General features: G+C 41.6%; 1 protein-coding gene across 1 annotated transcript in view; it reads left to right on the top strand.

Moving 5' to 3' along the window:
- The window catches only part of msh3 (mutS homolog 3 (E. coli)), a 42,870-nt gene that overhangs the window by 5,535 nt on the left and 21,622 nt on the right, over nt 1-15,713 (top strand). The window contains exons 5-13 of the mRNA XM_029438786.1: nt 99-215; nt 306-423; nt 527-657; nt 1,664-1,830; nt 9,177-9,286; nt 9,488-9,602; nt 10,138-10,222; nt 12,399-12,508; nt 14,386-14,518. Coding sequence (XP_029294646.1) covers nt 99-215; nt 306-423; nt 527-657; nt 1,664-1,830; nt 9,177-9,286; nt 9,488-9,602; nt 10,138-10,222; nt 12,399-12,508; nt 14,386-14,518 — 1,086 coding nt within the window. The remainder of the gene's footprint in view (nt 1-98; nt 216-305; nt 424-526; nt 658-1,663; nt 1,831-9,176; nt 9,287-9,487; nt 9,603-10,137; nt 10,223-12,398; nt 12,509-14,385; nt 14,519-15,713) is intronic.

Genomic DNA, 15,713 nt, shown 5'->3' with positions numbered 1-15,713 from the left:
CTACATTTAGACTCCAAAATAATTTCCCTGTACACGCAACATGGCCTCAATTATACTTAAAGCCATTACAGAGGTGATCTTTGTATGTGTGTGAACAGATTGCTGCAAAGGAGCTGAATATCGTCTGTAGCCTGGATCATAACTTCATGACGTGCAGCATCCCCACACACCGTCTGTTTGTTCACGTCAGACGGTTGGTGTCCCACGGACACAAGGTATGAAATAAATCTTGCATATTGTTCGTATTGAAAAGCTGTTTATAGTCAAGTTGTTTCTTATCTCGACATTATTGTCTTTATTTGTAGGTTGGGGTAGTTAAGCAGACGGAGACGTCTGCCATCAAGGCCTCAGGGGCCAATAGGAACGCTCTGTTCGCTCGTCAGCTGAGTGCTCTGTACACCAAGTCCACGCTGGTGGGAGAGGGTATCCTTATAGACCGTAAATATCTGTTTGTGTGTGTTTTCACTTAAAGCAGCTTTTTCTATCTCAGTATGTCTAAAGTGGAGTCCTTGACAGCTCTTCTGAGACGTGAACCCGGTCTGCAGACTGGGGGATGTGGAGGAGGGGGGCAGGGTGTTGGACCCCCCTGACTGCTTCCTGCTGTGTATCAGTGAGAGCTGGGACAAACTGAAGAAGCAGCTCACTGTGGGGCTGGTGGTGAGTCTGAAGAGTACAAAACTACAGATGCATTCAGGCAACATGCTGTTCGTACAGGTTGTTCAGTTGAAAGTAGATTCATGTTATAGAATAACACCTCAGCTGTAGTCAATGAGGTGCCTTAATCTCATCTGTGGAGAAGGATTGGGTGATTATAACAACATTCATATTGTTTAGGCTAGACGATAATCCAAAATGATAATTCATCGTCTTTCAATAGAATAATATTTTGATGAAATCACATATCGAGATATCGTTATACACAATTATGTCGTCTAAATTGATAATAACATTAATATTATTATATCAGTTGAAATATGCAGTTTTGTTTTTACATTTTGCAGGAAATACTCAGTATATTTTATTTGTCAAGTATTTATTTCACAAAGGAGGATACAAAAATAGGCTAAACACTTTCAGAAAACAGCTATATCGTGATAAATATCGTGTATCGAGATATGAAATTAACTATATTGGGATAGAGGATTTGGGCCGTATCGGCAGCCCTAACCGTGAGACAATAAAACATTGTCGGCAGCCAGAGATTCTTTTGACTTTCATACCAAATGAAATCTCCCCTTAACATCTTTAGTCTTTTAAATGACTTTGATGAAATTATATCCCTTCCCTTGCATCCACTAGATTAGCCAAAAACAGATATTCCTATTTTCCTATTTTATCCATAAAGAGTATCTTAATGTAATTCTTTCTCTCACCCAGCACTGATATGGAAAACTAAAGTGATGTTAGAGTAATTAAATACAAGTTAACGCTGGTCACAGCTGGTTGTAAAGAAAACATGACTCTTGTTTCTTGTTTATTACAGTTGTTCATTTGTCTTAGTTTAAGGCAGCAACATTATTTCATTGCATGTTAATCTTATTTCCCTCTTAATTACCTAATTTATCTTTTTGTGGTGCAGCTACAACAAAGTAAACTTTGAGTACAAGCTGTACGTCTTTGACATAAGTGTGTAAACATTTTATGCATGTGTTTGTGTTTGCAGGCGGTCCAGCCCAGCACAGGAGACGTGTTACTCGACTGTTTTCCTGATGGTCAGTCTCGGTCTGAGCTGGAGGGTCGTGTCTTAAAGATCAACCCTGTGGAGATCCTGGTGCCCTCTGACCTCTCAGAACAAACCCACAGACTCCTGCAGAGCATCGCTAATGCCAGGTAATCTGCTGTCAGGGCACTAGAGGGCAGTCTGTACCAATTTACTACATGACAGTATGTTCTCTGTGTGCTTACAAAAGTGATTGTGTGTGTTTGAGAGTTTAGTCTGCTTCATTCTGAAGTATTGTCCACTGGCAGCTAGACTCTGGGCTGAATGAGGAAATCAATGCGGTTATGTGACGGCTGGAGAGCTAAACAGGGTCTAACAAGCAAGGTTTATTTATTATATAAGTTCATAGTGACTTTCCCCCAAATCTGATGTTTTTATGATACTTGTTTTACAAAGACAGATATTTGTAAGGTGATGTTTCAAACTTATTTTCTTGGTCAAATGTGTAAAGCAGTTATAAATGTTGAAAGGTTACCAAAGGTTGGCTGGTGGCCCTGGAGGCTCCAGCAGGCTCTAGTGTCGATACATGTTTTGTGAGGCTTTAGAACTTTTAACTCGGGGCCAAAGAAATAAAGTCCATCGCTATTTTCCCAAACTACAGCCGCTGGGAAGTCCCATGGCGCAAACCTTTGATATATACAGTATGGGTATAAAATGTAACCTAGTTTTTCCAATCAACAGTACATAACATTTACTGTACAATATTTAGTTAGTGAATGCTATTACCCAGAGAAGTGATGGAAGAAGTATTCAGACTAATATTATCAACATATGCATTGAAAAATACTTCCATACTAGTGAATATGTTTGGATAAAGTAAACATTTTAGGTGTAAATACAGTGGAAACCGCTTATAGTGTTTACGTCTGACTGGGTCAAATAGATTTTTAAAGGTGATAATTATTTTAGTTTTTCTTTATTTCTCATGCAGATTACCTTCTAATTGACATTTGCATATTTATTACATGAATATAGAGCGATGATCCCTCATTAAGGGTGCAGATGCAGATGTCCTTTTGCTGGCAGGGGAGTGAGGAGCTCCGGGCGCCGTTCATCTACATGTGCTGCCCGTGCAGCAGTGGCGCAGGGCCCATTGGGGAGTTTCACTTTAAGGGGGCATTATGTGACCAGGCGTTATCAAACCACTTCAGCCACATGTGCTTTCTCTGTGTGCATTCGTTTTATGTAGACTACACAAAGTAGCCTGAGGAAGTTTCTCTGCTGCATCTTGTTGGGTCATTTATGGCAGTTTGTCATAAGCTTTGAGAAGACTGCGCCTTTCATTGAGAGAAAATGACTTTCTTTCTCACGTTATGATTTCAATGTGCACGCAGCACCATCCTCAGGTAGCCTGCCGGGAAGCAGACGGGCAAATTTTCAAAGGAGTAAAGTAAAAAAAAGGTAAAAGTTACCTTACCTTAAGAGATTCTTATCTTCTGAGATTCTGAATCGATTCACAACTTTCGAAAATCGATTTTATAAAAAAATATAACAATAATATGTGGATTCCGTCCTGGTCGTGGAACAACAGACCAACTCTTTACTCTTGCAAGGATCCTGGAGGGGGCCTGGGAGTACGCCCATCCGGTCTACATGTGTTTTGTGGATCTGGAGAAGGCGTATGACCGGGTCCCCCGGGTGATACTGTGGGAGGTGCTGCGGGAGTATGGGGTGAGGGGGTCACTTCTGAGGGCCATCCAATCCCTGTACGCTCAAAGCGAGAGTTGTGTCCAGATACTCGGCAGTAAGTCGGACTCGTTTCCAGTGAATGTTGGCCTCCGCCAGGGCTGCGTTTTATCACCAATCCTGTTCGTGATTTTCATGGATAGGATATCGAGGCGTAGTCGTGGAGGAGAGGGGTTGCAGTTCGGTGACCTGAGGATCTCATCGCTGCTCTTTGCAGATGATGTGGTCCTTATGGCATCATCGGTCTGTGACCTTCAACAGTCACTGGATCGGTTCGCAGCCGAGTGTGCAGCGGTTGGGATGAGGATCAGCACCTCCAAATCTGAGGCCATGGCTCTCAGCAGGAAACCGGTGGATTGCCTACTCCGGGTAGGGAATGAGCCATTACCCCAAGTGAAGGAGTTCAAGTACCTCGAGGTCTTGTTCGCGAGTGAGGGGACAATGGAGCGAGAGATTGGCCGGAGAATCGGAGCAGCGGGGGCGGTATTACAGTCACTTTACCGCACCGTTGTGACGAAAAGAGAGCTGAGCCAGAAGGCAAAGCTCTCAATCTACCGGTCGATCTTCGTTCCTACCCTCACCTATGGTCATGAAGGCTGGGTCATGACCGAAAGAACGAGACCACGGGTACAAGCGGCCGAAATGGGTTTTCTCAGACGGGTGGCTGGCGTCTCCCTTAGAGATAGGGTGAGAAGCTCAGCCATCCGTGAGAGACTCGGAGTAGAGCCGCTGCTCCTTTACGTTGAAAGGAGCCAGTTGAGGTGGTTCGGGCATCTAGTACGGATGCCACCTGGGCGCCTCCCTAGGGAGGTGTTCCAGGCACGTCCAGCTGGGAGGAGACCCCGGGGAAGACCCAGGACTCGGTGGAGAGATTATATCTCCTCACTGGCCTGGGAACGCCTCAGGATCCCCCAGTCGGAGCTGGAGGATGTGGCCCGGAGAAGGGAAGATTGGGGTTCCTTACTGGAGCTGCTGCCCCCGCGAACCGATCCCGGATAAGCGGTAGACGATGGATGGATGGATGGATGGACCATGTCAAAGCTGTGTTCACTATTATTATTATTATTATTATTATTATTATTATTATTATTATTATTATTATTATTATTATTATTATTATTATTATTATTATTATTATTATGTGATTAATTTTAGAAATCACACAAAATACCAGTTTAATAGTGTTTAATTTGTGTACAATTAATTTTTTTAATTGATATGTTTCTGAGAAATAACAGCAGCATCTTTTGGCATGAATTTATGTTCTGTTATGTCTTAGGTTTGCCTTTGTGTGTTTACATTATTGCAATCCGTTGATATAAAAAACACTTTGTTTAACACTTCACTCTGCTTTCATTCAGCACATAGCTGAATATTCACTTTCAACGTAACACAGTCGGTTCAAATGGTTACAGATATTTGGCAGCAGTCAAATCTTTCCAGTGATAAACTCAGCATACGCACACGAGGTACAACAGGGAGTTGCTTTCATGTTGCTACAACCGAGACTTCCATTTAACTCACGCAGGCTCCTGTGTGAACCACGAGATTAAACCGAGCTAAACATTTTGTCTTTGTTTATCGGCTGACTAACACGGCCATCGACAGTGACTGTTGAGCTGATGAATTCCAGAAGCTTGTTGCCTCTCATCGTGCCGCCATTCAGATCATCTTTGCTGACAATCTGCACCCAGCATGTTCACACCAGCTTCCTCTGTTCCTCTGGAGGCTGCCTGTGATTGCATTATGTTCTGAAAATGAAACGAGGTAGTGGAAGGGAGTGGGGTGGATTACATTAGAAGTTGGATAAATGAGAGGGCTGTCTGCTGCTTTCTGCCTCTTTTTGTCTTTGACTCCTGATTATGCACATTTCTCATCATCACCTTTTTTCTTCTTATTCCAGTGGCTTTCTTTGATTTTCCCCCGTCTCTGTTTAAATGCAATTCTAGAAAATGTGGTTCATTTGTATTCATTCCTCTCTTTCTTTCTTTCTCTCTCCCCCTCCTTTTTTCCACCGTACGTGTTGAGTGATTATAGCGGAGATGGGCCTGTAAAGGCCAGTCCAATTATTGTGTTTGAACAGCGCTGCTCTCTAGCATTGTGCTCATCAGAGACAAGACTCTTCTCAATTTGCAGCCTGTATCATACAAATACAGGGCAGCTTTGTCTGTTCAGCGCAGACGGAAAATTCATCACATTTATATTCAAACTGGCCCGTAACAAATCGCTACTCCTGCCGACCTCCCAGGATATTTTTATTTGTATGTGATTGATTCTTTTCCTCAATCATTCATCAGATTCATCAGACTGAAAAGAATGACACTTGAAATCCATAAATGATTGTGAAAAAGACGTTTCATTGACACTTTTGACACATTACAGTGATATCACTTCAACCCATTAGAAAAACACTAAAGCAAAGAGCCACCCAGGTGAGCATTTAAAACGGGGGATTTTTGTGTCCCTGGGGTGGGCTGACGAGACAGGCCCCCTGGCAACGGGATGTATGTGTGTCCATGGTGTGGCAGGTAATGAGTCCCTGGGAGGTTGGTAGTAGCTGGCTGCAGTATTACTTTACTCATCCACAGCCTGGAGTCATGAGTCAGGATCAGAGCAGTGACGTGGATTAAAGCGACTGAAAAGCTCACTGAATGATGCTGTCGACACAAATGTTCTCGCTCTTTCAAGGATTTTAAGTCGATGACTGACACTCTTGATAGATAATATTACATCCCCGGTATGTAGTTAGACCGTAGTCATGCATCAGGATGGAACCGCACGCACGCACAAATGATTTGTGTTTGTGTGGGGGGATTTAAAGGCCACACTCTGTGCTTTGTGTTTACCCTACAGCAATAGATACTAATCGAGCACCTTAATCTGTTGTGCACATTAACCTCTGCTCTCCGGGTCGCAACATCTCTGCCTTGACCTTTAAACATCCCAGCTTTTGATTGATTATCACCATCACTAGTGCTCTAAACATTTGAAGAAAAACAAACAAAACTCATCGCTCAATGTGACGCACCCACCCCTTCACGTCTGCAGTACCGTACTAAACCCAGTAATAAAAGGAAACATCTCACTTATCTTTAGTGGTGTCTAGCGGTGGAGATGGTTCCACATTTCCTTCCAGAAACAGCATGTGTTTGGGAACGGGAGATGCTCTACGGATGGCAATGTCGGTCGGTCCACCGCTTTGGTACAGGCTGAAGTACCTCAACAATTATTGCTTTAATCACGATGACATTTTGTGCCTACATTCATGGTCCCCAGAGGATGTATCCTAATCACGTTGGTGATTCTTACCTAGAGCCATCATCCGGTCAAAATGTCATTATGTACAACAGTTTAGATTTATTCTTCAAAACTAATATTCCCATCTGATACAGCTGTACTTGATGTTTAGTGCTAATTAGAACATGTTAGCATGCTAACAAGCTCAACCAAAATAGTGAACATAGCAAATATTATGCCCGCTAAACATCATCATGTTAGCATCGTCATTGTGAGCATGTTAGCTTGCTGACATTTGCATTGAATTCAAAACACTGTTGTGCATCAGTACTTTCTTCCTGTGAAGAGGAGTTTCTCCTTGACACGGTCGCACTGCTTGCTCCTGGGAGAAGGCTATGTTGAGTCTCTGTAAATTTAAGAGTACGGTCTAGACCAGTGGTTCTCAACCTTTTTTGGGCCTATCCATTATCCAGGTCTCTTACCCCCCCCATCAAATAAAATGTAGGCTTCCTGTTTGTCTCCCCTGAATTTTAATGTTGATTATTATTCTGTTTATATTTATAATTTATATTACATATTGATTATATTAATTTGGTATTTCAATTATAATATTTTTCTTATTGTTAGGCTGTTGTATTATGTTATTATAAAAACTCAAATTCTCTGAGATTGAAGTTTGAGATTGAAATATTATATTAAACAAATATTTTGTTGTTTTTACCTTCAATTGCCCTGATACACCATGTACCCAAGGAGCAAACAAAGTAAACAAATGCAACGGTAAGAGGTTTGAGAGTCAAACTTTAATCAGTGTCATAGACTGCAGCCAATCAGGGACAGACATTCAAACTGTAACCGGTGTTAAACACAGCAGCCTCAGTAATGTGAAACAATTTGCACTCTTAAGTGATCCAACGATAAACGAGCACAAAGGAACAAGTCTGAGGTGCTACCCCCCCCCCCCCCCCCCCCCAACGGAACCCCGTGTTTTATTTTATATAAATGTATAGCGCCAAATCACAACTCACTTTTCACATTGAACATGTGCTCTTTTAATAAATAAACTTATTTTAAAAGGCACACAGCCTGAATCCGCAGCAGTGATGCAGACGTTAGCTCTGCTGACGTTAGCTCTGCTACTACGAGCAGCCAGAGTGAAGCTCGTCTCTTGACCAGAGACACGCAATGTTAACTTTATCCAAACGCACTCGTCCTTTCAGCTCGTGCAGTTTGCCATGTTTCGTGCTGTAATTCAGCTTGAGAGCCTTTTTCATGACCGCAAGCGCGTCCACACAAACTACGCACACTGGCATTTTTCTTCCACAAAGAAATAATCGTTCGTCCATTTCTCCTGGAACATTCCGCATCCACATAACTCGCCATGCTGCGTTCACTGATGTCAATGACAGTTTAATATTGAGGTTTTTTGACATGACGTGACCACGTGATGACACGTTCCGCTCGTGTTGTGTTCAAGGACCCTGACCTTGGCCAGGAGAAACAGTCAGTCGCTGGTTTTATTCTATATCTGACTAGATTTGGATTCATTTTTTTAGAGTAGATTTTCTTGTGTGCTTATGAATTACCTCGCAGGCCGTACACATAAACGCCCCCCAAAGACACGTGAACGCCCCCCTTTCTAAATTATTGCTTCCAGCGCCCCCTCTGAACGCCCCCTGGGGGGCGCTGCCGGTCCCGTTGAGAACCCCTGGTCTAGACCTACGTTTGAATAAAAAATGTCTTGAGATAACTTCTGTTATGTATTGGCGCTATATAAATAGAATTGACTTGGATACCGTTCCACGGCCGGATCCCATGGCTGTCGATGAAATATAATTGCTGTGAGCACCAAAAAAAACATTCACCTTCATTGTATTGGGGTGTAATGCAATCAAAACTACAATATCTGCACGCTACTTACCAGAAGAGCTGAGCATATGTTTTTTGTAATTGTATATTAAGGTTAACTAATTCTTAACCAGATTCATGAGCAGAACTTAAACCTCTGGTCCGTTGTTTGCATAGTTTCCTGAACAAGATTTGTAGTTGTGAACCTCAAACTGAAACATTTCCTGAACACAGGTTTACTGCTTGGTCCTGCCAGGGTTTTGCAGAATGCTACACTGCACCACTGTGTGTGTGTGTGTGTGTGTGTGTGTGTGTGTGTGTGTGTGTGTGAGAGCATTAGGAAGCGGAAGAAAGAAAATGCTCTAGCACTGCATCCAAAGCCACGTGTTTGCCTTGGTTGCCCTGGCAACAACAGAGCGGACAAAGCAACTGAGTCCTTGAAAGCAGCAACGCCAAGCGAGTGAATGGAGAGACGGGGAGATGCAGGGAAATTGTGTGTGTGTACGAGCGTGTCCTTAGAGTCTAGTTGAACAAAAAGACGGCTGGAACATGGACTGCCACTGTGTCAAATCTTTCTCACAGACAGGAATATGATCAGATAGTGGATGCCACGTTTCCTTCATTTGTCTGTCCGCACAGTCACAAGCACCACTTGAATCAATGCTGTCATGTTGTTCCCCTCCAGCGCTCAGGCTGATGACCGAGTGAGAGTTGAGACGAGGGACAGCGCTCAGTTTGAGTTTGCCTCTGCAATGAACACAGCCACCGAGTTCTACTGCCACTCCCAGGAGAAAGGTGTGTTTGTTTGTGCCTCTGTGAGCCTTTTTTCTTTTCAGTCTCTTACTCTATATCCCTTCAGTTACTCACATACTCTCATTGAGACCAGGACAGCCATTCAGCTGTAACCCACTGGATATGTGTGAGGAGTGAGCCTGTGACTCATGGCTGTGTTTTATTTGTGAATAGGTGGCATGTTTGTGTTTGTGTGTCCTCCAGGCTCTCGCTCACTGTCGAGCGTAGCATCCTTGGAGAGCCCAGTGATCTGCTGTCTAGGGCCACTCATCCAGTACCTCCAAGAATTCAACTTAGAAAGAGTTCTTAGGAGTGAAAGGTACACGCACACTTAGCAACACAGGCTGCAAGCATAATTATCCAGTGTTCCCACTGGTCATTGAAATCCTGGGTGAAATGATTATACAATTAAATGATTAGTCGATCGTCATAATCCATTTATCGTTCGGAATTTTTCAAGCATAGTGAAAAAATGCCAAATGGTTACAACTTCTTCATGAGACTTTGCAGCTTTCTTTGTTATATATCATTATAAACTGAATCTCTTTGAATTTTGGACTTTTGCTTGAACAAAACAAAACAAGACTTTGACAAGACATTTATTCAACATTTAACACTTTATTTTCACAATGCATTTAGAAACTGATTTCAGACCTAATTTAAAATGTCGCCTTTAGCCCCTTATTTATCCCTATAATGACTTTGATGGGAACTCCAACATTTACAAGCCTGGAAAAGATTTGCTTTGATTTGAGTTATAGAAAGACCTTTTCATCATTCCAGTCATCACACTTTTCCTAATCAATACATTGATCATGCAGCTGTATTTTAATATGATTTTGTGCTTGACACAGCTCATTCCGGCCTCTGTCCCGTGAGTCGGACGGTATGATCCTCAGTGCCGCCACCCTCAGGAACCTGGAGATCCTCAACAATCAGGTAAAAGCACATCTCAGCCGGCTAATGGAGGGGCGGGGTCTGTTTTTTAAATTACATTTGCTAGAGCCAGGACTGTTTCCAATCTTAAGTCAAGTCTCAAGTGTGCAAAGGGAATTCATGTTAAGGTCTCTCAATACTGATCATAACATTTGAACATTTTCTTTTAACCATCATGAGATTGACATTTGTGGTTTTGAGTAAAATATCTCAACAACTATTGGTTGGTTGACATTCCCATCAGCCTCAGCAGTACTTTGTGTTTAGGGCTAATGAGCAGATGTTAGCATGCTAACACGCTATACTGAAATGATAACATGTCAACGTTATATCTGCTAAACATCCGAATGTTAGCATTGTCGTTTTTCTCTGGCGCCCCACCACGCACGCACTCACGGACACACACAAACACATTTAAACACCTGTACCACTAATTAAACACCAATCAGTCTGAGTCTTAGCGCTACAAATTAACATTCTTTCTTAAAAACGTATCAAACACGGAGGCAGTAAGAGGAAGAGAGTGAGGAGTAAGGGGGGCATTGAGGTGGGCTCAGTGCAGGGTTGGACACGGCATGCAAGGCGATTTTTTTTTTTTTTTTTTTTCCCCCGTTGCCTTGCTCGAGATGACATTGCTTGTAATGTGGATGAGGTGATGTAGCCAGCCCCTAACAGAAGGCAGGATCCATAAACCATCCACCTCATCCCTTACAATCCCTTGCAAAGCTTTTTATGCACTGAAACTTGACTGTAATTATTTTTGTTTCTTGAGTTTACAGTAACATATTGTATTGATCACTGTACTGTAATTCTACTTTTGTTTTGTTGTAAAAACAACAAACAATGTCAGTTTATTGTTGCTGCTTTGAAAGAACTGCTAGGTTTTGATTGCAGAGTTTCATTTTGACACAGAAGTGAGATGTTTATCTCAAAGTGCTGTGTCTTATTTGGGTTGTGTGTAGAGTTTTGACACAATGAGCCACACAAGTGTGTAAGCAATGACTTAAGTCTGAATTGTGTCAAGTCTTCTGCTCTGACTAGAGCAAGGCAGAGGGAGACTGCTGAACATAGGTGCATGTCAGTAATCACTTGCTGTAGAGTTGTAGTAATTAAGAAGCTTGAACATGATGTTTGCAACATTCATCTCAGTAAAACAAGAAAGAAGAAAAACCTGGGGAGAAGACCGGATGAGTTTTCCATTTTGTCAAGTGTTGACAGTTGCCCAGCTAGAAATGTCATGCAGCTTACCAGGTAGATGGACACCTTCCAGTGCAAATTCTTTTGTATATGTCAAGACTGTCCAGATGATGTCTGTACTACTAAATAAATCAGTTTGTCGTTGTGCTTGCACACTGGACTGTAAAGATTTAATGGGTGAGTTAAATTGTCATTTCTCTGATCACAAGAAAATGTTCAGTGACTACTCAGGCTTGCGTGGGTGATGGCTCAAAAGTTCAGCACGACTCCGCTGCCGTGGCATGTTTGTCACACATGGAGTTCAAGCTCAGTTCAAACCTCCTCACCTGACTACTTGTGGCTTCTGTGAAGGAACATCTTAATGAGCAGAGTACTGGAAACCAAAGAAGCTGCAGGAGACTCACGTGATGTCTTACGCTGAACGTTTGTTAGTTCTTGTACAAGGAGAACAGATGGCGAACAGTGCAAGCGAATCACATTGTCTGGAACCATCAATTCGGCCAACTGGCCGCTCTCCCTTGATATTTAAACCTAAACAAGGTATTCCATCAATCGTTTACCTAAAGATGGATCATCAAGGTAATGGCTCCTCAAACACATTCTAAGTAAGACAGCCATAGCATCTCCCAGACCTCGCCAGTCTGAACACACTGGGCCCATCTTAACTCTGATCTTGCAGCTGTGGGCCGTCAGCTCCGCTAAAAGACGAGCTTTATGTTTTAGAGAGATGACCTGACCAGAAAAAGAAACACTCAAGATGTTTGACCTAAGGCCTACTTAGATATCCTCTAACATGAAAAGGATAGTCTAGGATCAAACTATGTATAGACTCTAAGGTTTGAATAATAATAGATGGGAATTAATCCAAACATTATTTAACAGCTTCCATCACCTGCTTATTTTTATTTCATATATACATATATTCCTTCCTGTGATTTTGCACATTCAAATGCTGTACATGTAAACTGTGTGTGTGTCGCAGACAGATGGTGGGGTGAAGGGCAGTCTGTTGTGGGTGTTGGACCACACTCGCACTCCGTTTGGGAAGAGACTGATGAGGAAGTGGGTGAGCCAGCCCCTCACAGACCCGCAGTAAGTACAGGATATCCTCTGACCTCTGATGAAGCACGACTGTCACTGCTCAACTGTTCTGATCCCACTTCTTTCCCTCGTCTAGTCCTTCAGCTTCACAGTGTAAGAAAATATCGACGCACTAAAGTATCGCAATATTATGTTATTGTTTTATGTTTTGTGATACTCAAAAACACGATCAATTTATAATAAATAGTTTACGTGCAGAGATTTGTGACTCAGTTTGCACTATGATGTTACAGGGACTGTGAGGAATGCATATGGCAGTCTGTTATTTATAGTATGACAGTTTTCCTAAAATGTTATTCTAAAAATTGCAATGTATCGCCTCGCTGACAGTATCGCAGTATATTGCATTGTATTGTATTGTAACCCCTGTATCATGATACGTACTGTATCGCCATATTCTCGCCAATCCACAGCCCTGGTGTATTGACAATATAACATTGTATCTATTATATCCATTAAATGTGGGTTTAAAAACCTGCAACAGCAGATTTTGGTTAATATGAAGGATCAAAATGTCCATTTATGCTTCACTTACACTTATTGAGCTCCAAGTCGGATATATCTGCGTTTTGAGAAAAATGAGATTTCCCAGTCTTTATTATTATGGTTAATATGATCCTTTTGATATGACATGAATGCAGCAATATTCTGTTTACCATCGCTGAAATTCATGTCACACATAAATAAGTCAGGATGTAAGACGATGCCCATAATGTGAACACTTTTCACCCACCAGAGCAGTGTTTCTGAAAAGAGGAACAACTGCTCTGAGAAAACACATACAAAGTGTTCTGGTAGTGACCTCTTTAAATATAATGCACTGACTCACAACACTCTGCTACAAACAACCTCTTAGTTATATTATTGTAGTGCCATTCCACTTTTCTTCTCTGCAGCGTCATTTTATTATCCATATATTGTGAGTATTTTCTGTTTTTGTGTGTGTGTGTGTGTAGCTCCCTCCCTCCCACAGTGCAGGGATTATAGCTGTAGATTGGGCACTGCTCTCAGATTATACAGATAGCTCCCCTTCAAAATTTCAACATCAATAAAACCCAGATTACACGCAGGCACATTAATTCCAAGACACACAGGGCAGCAGCACATGACACACACACACACACACACACACACACACACACACACACACACACACACACACACACACACACACACATGTTTGAGTGTGAGTTTGTTGTCCTTTTCATTACATAACTAAGCTTGGATTTATCTGCTTTTTTCATTCTATTTTTCCCAGATGTTAATGTTCACAAAATAAATGTGTACTCTGTGTCTTTAATATAATGTATCTTCACAGGTTTGTGTAATTTAGACACGTGTCAGCAGTTTACAGATTTCTAGCACTTTATACTCTGATCTTAAAAAATACTAAAGTGCTGCCTACGGTATTCTATTTTTGTGACATTTTTCAAACCAATAAACGCATCTTGATACTCCAGTAATACACATTGAATCTGTCACCAGAAAGGACACCCTACAGATACTGTAAACTAATGGAAAGAATATCACAAACTAAAGAAATTGAACTTATTACACAGTAGATAACACTGTAATCACTTCCTTTTTATAGCTGGTTGGCTTTAAGTCGTTCAGGGTATTAATAAATCTCAGCACATCACAGAATTTATGAATAAGCTCATCCGTGGCAGTTAATTGCTCCAAGTTCAAAATGTGCAGTGCCTTTCAATCAAGTCCAATTCAGCTCCCCAAATAAGAAAATGTATTTTGCTGATAACTGAGATTGAACATTTTGATATCTTTGTCTCTTTTACTTCCGTCATTACTATCTACTTTCTGGTTTTCTGTCTTTCCTTCCTCTCCCCCTTGTCCTTTTCTTTCATCAACAGGTCTCTCTCAGAGAGGCAGGATGCTGTGCAGGAGATCCTGCTGTCGCACTCTCTCACTTTAAATTCTATCAAATCCCTGCTGTCACATTTGCCCGACCTGGAAAGAGGCATCTGCAGCATATACCACAAAAAGGTAAAAACGCAATAAAAAACACGCATCTCTTGCACCTTGGATAATATCAAGTTATTTTTTTACAACTGATAATCATTCCTGTCAGTCATGATAACAATTTATTTGCCATCTTAAGATGAGATCTGTGGGCGTAGTGACAGAAAAACATTGTGAAAACTACAAAAATCTGACAAAGGCAGTAAAAACAGCAGACCTCCTTTTTCTTGCCGTTATGCATAAAATGAAAACGAACACAATTTCCTCTCTCTCTGTTTCTGTCACCTTGTTTTTCTCTCTGTCTTTTTTATGGCATGCTTCTTGATTAACAACAGGGAGCAGTCCCCTCAGTGGCACTTACCTGATTGTCTGAAACAATCTCATTTCCCATCGGACTCATTTTTGAAATGTCAGAAGGCTTCATCCCACCTGTTTGTTTGTGTGTGTGTGTGTGCGTGTGCGTGTGTCTGTGTCTGTATCTCTGTGTGTTTTTGTGTGTGTGTGTGTGTGTGTGTGTATGTGTCTGTGTGTATGTGTGTCTCTGTATGTCTGTGTCTGTATCTCTGTGTGTGTGTTGAACAGAAATTAGAGAGGCGCTCTGGTTTGAGCTCATGTTCAACTTTCTGCCTTCGTCATATATTGCTAAAATAAAACGATCAAACGTCACTGACACACACTCATACGACACACACAGGGGCCTTAATTGTCACTTTGCCCATCTGTAGATAAATGTGTCTTTGTGTAATGGTCTGTGTCTCTATGGCTTCATTGACATAATGGGAGGGAGGGCATGCTCATGGTCTCCAGTCTGTTTGGGTTCATAAAAGAGCATCACAGGAGCTGCTGACATGAGGGAACATTAAAACTGCAGCATGTGATTAATGCCATAAACTGCTGTCAGTGTGACTCTCATTAACCTTTCATGACATGGTACTATACTGTGACATCACTAATGGCAATTTGAAGTCAATATAATCTACAATATCGGCTCTCTTCTGAGGTGTATCCATGCAGAGCATTGATAAATCATTAACTTGATTTCATTGTAAATGTTTACAGGTTTTGTGTTTATAGCTGCAACATTGATGTTAAAGAAACATAAAAGAAAAACTGCTATGTTTTAGAATATAGACAGCTATATTACTTCAAGAGCTGAAATATACACAAAATAACATAGATTATTTGTAGCCTTTTTTCATCACCTTATATAAAGGTGCAG

Source organism: Cottoperca gobio, chromosome 9, assembly GCF_900634415.1.
Source record: "Cottoperca gobio chromosome 9, fCotGob3.1, whole genome shotgun sequence".
In the NCBI taxonomy this organism is placed as follows: Eukaryota; Metazoa; Chordata; class Actinopteri; order Perciformes; family Bovichtidae; genus Cottoperca; species Cottoperca gobio.
Note: the sequence above shows the minus strand (reverse complement) of the source record. Positions and strands in the feature narration are given on the sequence as shown.